The 8,771-nt window shown below is 54.9% G+C and overlaps 1 protein-coding gene across 1 annotated transcript in view; it reads left to right on the top strand.

Annotated features, from left to right (window-relative positions):
- Positions 1-164: 164 nt before the first annotated feature.
- Positions 165-8,771, top strand: part of WDR90 (WD repeat domain 90) — a gene marked incomplete at both ends in the record, with an annotated part of 29,739 nt that continues 21,132 nt past the window's right edge. Inside the window, 16 exons of the mRNA XM_080353976.1 lie at positions 165-285; positions 594-745; positions 847-1,023; positions 1,316-1,454; positions 1,945-2,115; positions 2,360-2,483; positions 3,179-3,237; positions 3,332-3,441; positions 4,087-4,317; positions 4,876-4,938; positions 5,313-5,381; positions 6,016-6,126; positions 6,230-6,375; positions 6,675-6,732; positions 8,161-8,279; positions 8,476-8,637. Coding sequence (XP_080210102.1) covers positions 165-285; positions 594-745; positions 847-1,023; positions 1,316-1,454; positions 1,945-2,115; positions 2,360-2,483; positions 3,179-3,237; positions 3,332-3,441; positions 4,087-4,317; positions 4,876-4,938; positions 5,313-5,381; positions 6,016-6,126; positions 6,230-6,375; positions 6,675-6,732; positions 8,161-8,279; positions 8,476-8,637 — 2,012 coding nt within the window. The remainder of the gene's footprint in view (positions 286-593; positions 746-846; positions 1,024-1,315; positions 1,455-1,944; positions 2,116-2,359; positions 2,484-3,178; positions 3,238-3,331; positions 3,442-4,086; positions 4,318-4,875; positions 4,939-5,312; positions 5,382-6,015; positions 6,127-6,229; positions 6,376-6,674; positions 6,733-8,160; positions 8,280-8,475; positions 8,638-8,771) is intronic.

Raw genomic sequence — 8,771 nt, 5'->3', positions numbered from 1 at the left:
CCCGCCCCGCCCCGGGACAGCGGCCGCGGGGGGTACATTCCGAAGAGGCGGGGCGATGCGGGACCACGTGACATGTCTCCCCGCCCCCCCGCGGGGCGTGGCGGCGGGAGGTGCGCGCGGATTGGCGGCGGCCGCGCGGGACGGTTGAGCGTGCGGCGCGCGCCATGGCGGCAGGTAGCGGCGGGGGCGGGGGTCACCGGATCTGGGAGGACTCGGTGCACGGAGATACCGGGGGCGTCACGGGGTCTGAGGAGCTCGGGGCACGGGGAGGCTCGGGGCGCGAAAGTAACGGGGGCGTCACCGGGGCGGGAGGACTCGGAGCACGGAATTACTGGGGCTGTCACCGGAGTCGGGGCAACACCGGAGCTGGGGGGACTCGGAGCACAGAGATAACGGGGGCGGCACTGGGGGTGGAGGGTGGGGGCGTTACCGGGGCTGGAGGGCTCGTAGCATGGGGGTAGCGGGGCTGCCAGCGGGGCTTGGGTCGTGAAAATGGTACCAGCGCTGGGGAGACTTGAGATACGAAGATAGCGGGGTGACATCAGAGAAGGGGACCTGGGGTCACGGGTGCGTCAATAGGGTCCCCGCTACAGGGGCAATGGGGGGTGTCGGGGTGGGGAGTACCGTCCCCCCACCAATCCCGGTACCGGCAGCCTGGCAGCGCCCCTACCTCAACGTCTTCAAGCACTTTCGCGTGGAGGAGTGGAAGCGTTCGGCCAGGGAGGGGGACGTGACCGCTCTCACGGTAACGGGGGCACTGGCGTCATGGGGTGGGGGATGGCACCGGCCATAGGTGGGCAGCGCTGACACCCCCCTCCCCTTCACCCCTCTCCGTGGTTCTGGAAGGACACGAGGCTGAAGGGAACTGTCTACCGGATCCGGGGCTCCAGCCCCGCCAGCAGCTACCTACAGCTGCCCCGCACCGGGACGCAGTCGCTGGGGCTGGCAGGACGCTACCTCTACCTGCTCTTCAGGCCCCTGCCCCGCAAGCACTTTGTCATCCACCTGGATGTCACCACTGAGGTACGTGACACAAGGTGGCCTCATTAAACCACTGTCGTTAGTGTCATGGCCTGATTAAAGGAGCAGGGGTTGTGGCAGCTGTGGTCTTCTGCACTTGGGGAGTGCAGAACTTGGCTGGTCCTTGTTGCTGCTGGTGGGTTACCCCAAATTGGAGATGGTTTCCATCCTCATGGCATCTCTGCCGGGGAGAGGGGACGCAGAAGGGACACAGCCACACAGCTTCTCCTCTGCAGCATTTCCCTGCCAAAGCCACCAGGGTGACTAAAGCTCCGTGTGTCTCTGTCTTGCTCAGGAACATCAGGTGGTTCGCATCTCTTTCTCCACCCTCTTTAAGGAGTTCAAATCCACAGCCACCTGGCTGCAGTTCCCCTTTGTCTGTGGAGCAGCCGCTGGCTTGGTGAATGACCGCACGGCCAGGACATCCAGGCGCGGTGAGGAGCGTGCGTGGTGCTGGTGCTGCTCGTGGTGCTGATGGGACTAGGCTGGCATGCTACCGCCAAAATAAACTGTTAGAACATAAATTGAGTTCAGAAGTTGACTTGGTGCGTTTGAGGAGAGTGAGTGGTGGTCCTGAGCCCGAGACCCTGAGCAGCTGGAAGGTGGGAGCTGGAGCTCCCAGGAAGGATGTCTCCCAGCCCCATTCTCCTGAGCAGTGGGGTGCAGCGTCAGGTTGGGTGCAAGCCCCCAGAGGCAGTGGGGCTGTTTGTCTGTCCTTCGCACCCCTGTGCTGCAGGAGCAAGCTCCAAGGCACATTTTCCCATTTCCCGTCTTGGCACAGACAAGCCAAGTCTGGGAGAAGTCTCACCTGGTAAATTCTTTTTACTCAACCACATTAATGTTGCGTCTCCTGTTCTGCAAGGTCCAAGGTCTGTAGCATCTTTTCCCAGCTTCCCTTTTGCAACCTGCTGCTCTCCTCCCCAGATCTCATGGGAGCAGCCCCTGCTGACGTGCGCTGGACCTGCCTGGTGCTCGACCTCTGCTCCATCCTCTCCCTCTACCTCAACCGCCATTACAGTCACCTGAAGAGCATCAAGCTCTGCGCCAACCTGCTGGTGAAAAACCTCTGCACGAGTGACTTGGTGTTCGACCCAGGTGAGGAGCTGGGACCTTGGGGTGGCCTCTGGTTTCTCCAGCCTGGCTTGGATGGAACCCCTGCAGCTTGGAGGTTGAGAATTTCAGGAATGTTCCTGTGCAAAGGTGTGTTAGTTTGTCACAGACCATGGGGTTGTAATCTTTGATTTTCAAGTGTTCTCAAGGAGGGAAGTGTTTTGTGCCCATGTCCCAGCTCCACAGGTGCTGGAGAACTCACTCTCTTTATCTGTCCCTGTGCTGCCAGGTGTGACCTTCTCCGAGGCCCGGCAAGCCGACCTGGCTTGCCGCGGCATCGCTCCCATGCCGCGGGAAATGGCTTTCCCTGTGCCAAAGGGAGGGAAGTGGCACGACCTCTATGACTACATCAGGTACGGCTGCTCCTGACTGCGCTGGAACCCAGCACGGCTCCGAGACCTCCTGGTGCTTTGGGGGAAGGCAGGATGGGGATGACAGATCCAGACAAACCTGGGATTTGAGTGGAGACATTTTGGTCATCCCAGCTCCAGCATTTAGGTGTTGTTAATACATCTATCCTGGCCTAAGCTTAACTGCTGATAGTGGTGAAGTTTTGGGGCAGGAAAAAGGCTGTAGAGCACTACTGTGCCTGGTGTTAACACCAGTCCTCTCTTGCTGGGATTGCTCCCATAGCTCTTTCTAGGAGTGCTTCAGTCTCTTGCTAGTTAAAGAGCAGTCTGAGAGGGGCTGCAGAGCCATAAGGCCTCGCCTGGGGCATGTGTAAGTAAACCTTCCTCAGCATCGCTACTGGGCTCCCAACAGTGATGAGGGTTTTCGTAGAGAACTCTGTCAGTCACAAGTTGCAGGTCGTCCCTGTCATCAGCTTAGCGGTGTTGTCTGAAGCACACAGTGCCGAGTTAACCCCTGGAAAGTAATGACCAGATAAGACCTGGGAGATGCTTTATTATCCCTGCATTTGGGGGAGGAGGGGGAATCTTACAGGAGACAGTGAAGAGGCTTTTATGCCAGGCAGTGAGTTATCGCGTTGGCTTCCCAGGTGCTGGTGCAGCATCTTGATAACACGGCACCTTCCTCTGACTTTGCTCAGGTTCCCACCCGAGGGGTCCAAGCTGCTGTACGACTCCATCCAGAAGGGCCCTGCGGCAGGTGGGAAGGCTGGGGGCAGCAGCCCAGGCTGTGCCATCCCGAGTGGATGCCTGGGGTTTCCAAAAGAGCCCAACTTGCTCCTTCTGTCACCCAGGTGACCAAGTCTCGGAGGACACTGCCCACCAGCCACCCCAGTCGGTGATGCTCACCAAAGCAGTCCGTGACCGACTGTCCCTCGTCCATCAGATAACCAGTCCCAAAGCTGTAAGTGCACTGTGGAAGAGGCTGGAACATCTTTCTTTCTGCCTCCCATGAAGTTTTTTCTCCACATATTGTCTTTGAGTTATTTTATTTAGGACATAGGAGCTGCTTGTTGTCATTCACAGCTGATCCAGGCAGGGCAGACCCCTGATCTGGGCACGGTCTGTTGGTCGCAGCCCTGCAGTTCATGACTGGGTGGTTCAGTCTGATGTAGCACAGAGACAAGATAAATGCCAAGTACTTTGTAATCTCCAGACATCTATCATCCTTGTCTCAGGCTGAGGTAGCAAATAGTTGTGTCTTCAAATTATAGATAGGGAATGAGGACTGGAGACTAAAGAACTTGATCAGATGCCCTTAGGGAGCAGAGTGGTGTGTGGGGTCAGAATTACAGGCAGTTGCCCTCACTGCTGGTTTGCTTTGCTATCTGGAGGAGATGAACTGTGCATGGACAACAGTGGGAGCACAGGGAGATTGGCTGGGCCACGGCCAAGTTTAGGACTGACAGGGTTGCTCTCCTTCCATATTGTTCTGTCATTGTTTGTGTCGCTGTGAAGAGTCGCTCAGGAGTGACATGAGTTGTCTCCTGTCTCTGCCTTTGCAGTGGGTGGAAGGCTGATCTCTGTCTGGGTCTTTGCTCTTTCTCAGATGCCACGTCGGTGTCCTGTAATTACAAAAAGCATTCCTGAGGTTCACCTGATGGCCCCAGGGCCTCCAAGAGCTGGGCCTGCTGTGGAGCAGGAGCTGGAGAAGAACCAGAGACCACACAGTATGAGTGACACTGGGCAGTCACCGGCAGTCAGTGATGGTGGCATCCACGTGTACGCTCACCAGCGGAGCGAGCGAACTGTCCAAGCCATGCCCGCCAGCTCAGAGGAGGTAGGCGAAGCGCTGAGGAGTCACAGCAGCCCCAGGGTGGCTTTGACATGTTAACAGGTGATGCTTGCGAGAGGGAACACAAGCTTCAGGCTGGAGCTTCAGTTAATCCTATGGATTCCTTTTGCTGGTTAGTTTTTCTGACTAGCAGTTTTCCTTCCCACTAGTACCTTAGAATCATAGAATGGTTTGGGTTGGAAGAGACCTTCAAAGCTCATCCAGTGCCACCCCTGCCATGAGCAGGGACATCTTCACCAGCTCAGGTTGCTCAGAGCCCTGTCCAGCCTGGCCTGGGGTGTCTCCAAGGATGGGGCATCCGCCACTTCTCTGGGCAACCTGGGACAGGGTCTCACCACCCTCAGTGTAAAAAATTTCTTCCTTGTGTCTGGCCTGAATCTCCTCTCTTTTAGTTTAAAACCATCACCTCTTGTCCTGTTGCAACAGGCCCTGTTAAAAAGTCTGCCCCCATGTTTCTTATAGACCCCTTTGCCTTGAAAGAGGGACCCTGTGTTTCAATGCACTGACTTTAAGCCAATAATGTATGTTTACTAATTTGCCCAGAGCATGTATGGGAAGGGCCCTGGACCAGGCATGCTGGCCAGCAGGAGAGTCCCTGCCTGCAGGGTAAGAGAGCAGCCCTGCCCGCGGGGTGAGGGGACAGGACAGCCCTGCCGGCGGGGTGAGGGGACAGCCCTGCCTGTGGGGTGAGGGGACAGTCCTGCCTGCAGCAGCCAGCTCTCTCTGGGCATGGCCAGGGTGCTGGGAAGGGCTGGCTGGAACCCCCAGCCTGGGTGGGTGAGCTGTTTAATGCTGGGCAATCCCAGCTCCTTCTTCCTTCCAGATTTGAGTTATGCCAGGTTAAATACTTTCAAGTTATCCCCTCTAAAAGGGAGAACTCAAAGCTGCCTCTGTGCTTTAGAGAGGAAGGAGCAATGGGGATGGGGGACCTCAGTCCGACCACAAGTGCAACAGTGCTGTTGTTTGTTTTATTTTTCCAGAGGCTTTTACCAGATCCCATCCTGAAGCTGAGAACAATTATTGGCTTTGGAGGCTGCAGCACCAAATGGGTCAGTAGCTTGGATGGTTTGGGGAGTATATGTGTAATCACAGATTGATTTTTTTGGAAGCATAAAAGACAGCTGAGTGCCATCCTTCCTGCACTTTTTGATGGGGAAAATGGCCCCAAAGCAGATGGACATGAGCTTACATTTGTGCACGGGTCTTCTACTCTTATGGTGATGAATTAGAAATTATGGGGCCTTTCAGATCTCATGGCTTCTGCATTTTAATATGGTAAAATTAGAGCCACTTTGTAGGAGTCTGGAAAGGAAGAGCTGTAGTTTAGATTGTTTCCGTGGGGCACTGCGCCTTGCAGGAGCCCAGCTTGCGGTCTGTATTAGGGTGAAGAAAGGGTTATTTTGGTTCAGCCAGTTCAAGGTTCTGCCCAAAACTTATTTTCCTTGTGTCTGCTGTTCATGTAGTAGAGATGATTGGTACAGTAAATCCACTGAATTGAGTAGTATGTCTGTGGGGCTCTTAGTTTTTCTTTTTAAGTTAGAAGAGTTCTTGTATGGAAGAGCATCTTCTCACCTGCACAAGTGCAGCAGATCTCCTGTGGAAGAAATCTCCACAGGTCCAGCCTAGGACCTGGGGCATCTCTGGAGGATCTGCAGCCCTCTCGCCTTTGTCTTGGTCCTGCAGGCACTGTGGACTCGGGATAACGCTGCGGTGGTCTACCCCTGCCACGCTGTTATAGTCACCCTGCAGATCCAGACCGGAGAGCAGAGGTTCTTCATCGGACACACAGATAAGGTGAGCGTAACTCTCTTTACACAGCTGTACAGCAACACTGTCCTCGTACCCCAGGAGCACCCCTGGTCTGTCTCAAGAGTCCCTAACGCAGTGCTTCCCGCAGGTGGCGGCGCTGGCCTTCAACGGGAGCAGCACCTTGCTGGCTTCCGCGCAGGCTGGTTCCCTGAGCGTGGTGCGTGTCTGGGACTTCCCGACGGGCACCTGCCTCTCGGTGTTTAAAAGCCACGTCCGCTCCGTCTTGTCCCTGAGGTGGGTTTTGGCCCGGGTGCAGGGATGTATTCAGCTGGGATCAGTGTTGCAGCTTTTCTGTGCTGCTGGTGCGTGATAAAGCAGGGATGAATTGCAGCTCTCCTTCAGCCACCCGTGTTTATCACCAAAACCTGCTGGCAGCTGGCCCAGAACAGCCGATTCACTGCCAGCTCCCTCCTGAGTTTATCCCACAGATCTTGCTGTCTCCCCATACCCTGATCTTGTCTCCTTTTATTTGCCACTTTTATTCACATTTGTGTAGAAGGAGCTGCTTTTCACCAAGCGACCTCTTCTTGCAGCTTTTCCTACAGTGGAACAGTTCTGTGTGGTGTCGGAAAGGATGGGCACGGCAAAACGGTGAGAACTGAAACCTGCGTTTTGGAGTTTTCCCTTCCCTGCAAGCAAGTAACATGACGTGGCAGTTCTCCAGATTACATAGTTTTTTTGCAGACAAACCTGTGCTCTGGGCTTTCTTAGACACACTCTTCACTGTAGCCAGAGGGAGATCCCTTTTTCATTAGCTGCTTAGAAATACATCCCTTCTACCTGATGCTTATGAGTGTCTGCATGCATGATCCTTGGCTGCAAGCAAACAGATTGTTTTGGAAATGGCATGAGACATGTGCTTGCCTTGAGGTTTGGGGCTGTTTCTGTCTCTGGTGTGGTCCCTGCCAGGGTGTTGAAGGTGGCTGTGTGATTCTGCCTGCGCCTTGTGGGGATTGCCGCAGGCTCACAGGCAGCATTGCCACCCACCTCCACAGCCGTTTGGGGCCACCAGGCTGAGGGTGACACGTGTTTGTGTGGCATTTTGAGCTGGAAGGCTTGCAAGCATGCAGTGAAGGAATGAGAATTTAAATGGGAGGTTCAGCACTGACTAGAGCCAAAGATTCCTTTTTTATAGCATTTAGGGTGAGATGTGAGATTTAATCTTTCAGTTCTGAGCATCACAGGCATTGCATGCTGGGCACTCAAGCTGCCACCCACCGATGTAGCTAGGGGATGACGCAGATCCCACGTGTAGCAGTCAAAAATAAAATTGTTTCATGGGCCTGGGGGGTTCACTTTATCAGTTTTCATCCACTGATCCCTTATTGACAGCCCCCAGCAATTAGCCGTGCTGTCGCTAACTGCGTACCGCCTGCAGGAAAAAAGCAAACAGCACTCCGTTTCTTTTTTCCCAGCACATGGCAGCGATCTGTGACCTGGGTGGGAGATGCTGAGATGGGTCCTGGGGGGCTGGCTATGAGCATCTCTCCCAGCGCAATGCTTCAGCCTGCCCTGGCCTTTGAGGTGACGCTGGGTCTGTTTTTAACACCATTCTCAAATGCAGAACATCAAATTGCCTTAATTTCTTCACCCATGTTCTCCTTTCCTTTGGGAAAGGTGCTGTGAGAGCCAGTGCAGCTGCACACGTGCTACCTCCTCGCAGACCAGCTCAGTCCCAGTTCAGCTCTTGTGTCTTGGCAGAGGGAGTTCCCACTCCTCTGTGGATTTTCTTTCCAAGTGTAAACCCTGTTGCCAGGCAGCCCTGAGATTTAGAACCTATAATTATGGATGCCAGATAAATACACTGCCATTAAGCTTTGCAAAGCTGTTGGACTGTTCTAAACCCTCTGTGTGAGAGAGTATTTTTTGCCTGCTTCAATTCTGTTATCAATACTTTGTGTGCCCAGCTCCAGAGCAGGCTCCCGTTTGTGCAGCTGGTCAGCTGCTGTGATGAAAAGCCCTTTTGTTGCCAAGGTTTCCATGTTTGAGCAGCTCTGCCATTGTATCTTCTTGCTTTAGATGGTGGTGGTGTGGAACACTGCTCAGGTGTCCCGTGGCGGAGAGGTGGCCATGCTGGCCAAAGCACACACAGATGTGGACATCCAGGCCTTGAAGATCGCTTTTTTTGATGATACCAGGTAGCACGCAAAGAATATAAATCAAAAGCTTTGGTTCTGGCCCAGCTATGGGGGGAATGGTGGTGCCGCTGCTGCCATCCAGTTGCTACTGCTATTCTTGGTCCTCGCTGTCAGCTGGTGGCCCTTTGGGCACTGACCTTTCACCAGGGGCTTGGAGAGTCCTGCCCTGGTCCTCACGTGGTGTCTCCTGGGACAGGATGGTGTCGTGTGGCCGGGACAACATCAGGCTGTGGCGAGTGCGGAATGGAGCGTTGCGCTCGTGTCCCCTCGACCTGGGCGAGTACCATTCCCTGGAGTTCAGCGACCTGGCCTTCGAGGAGGGACACGTGGCCGAGCGGGAGCCGGAGGACCGCACACTGTAAGGGGCTGCTGGGCTCCACCGTCACCCATCTGGGGCTCTCGGCTGCCTTTAGCATCCTCCTGCCCCCTCCTCTTCCTCTGCGGGAGCATGGCATTTTGCCTGGGTTTTCCCTGCAGAATATAAGTGCCTTC

The sequence above is a fragment of the Nesoenas mayeri genome, assembly GCF_963082525.1.
Source record: "Nesoenas mayeri genome assembly, chromosome: 15".
Classification (NCBI taxonomy): Eukaryota; Metazoa; Chordata; class Aves; order Columbiformes; family Columbidae; genus Nesoenas; species Nesoenas mayeri.
This window is presented reverse-complemented; position numbering and strand designations above follow the sequence as displayed.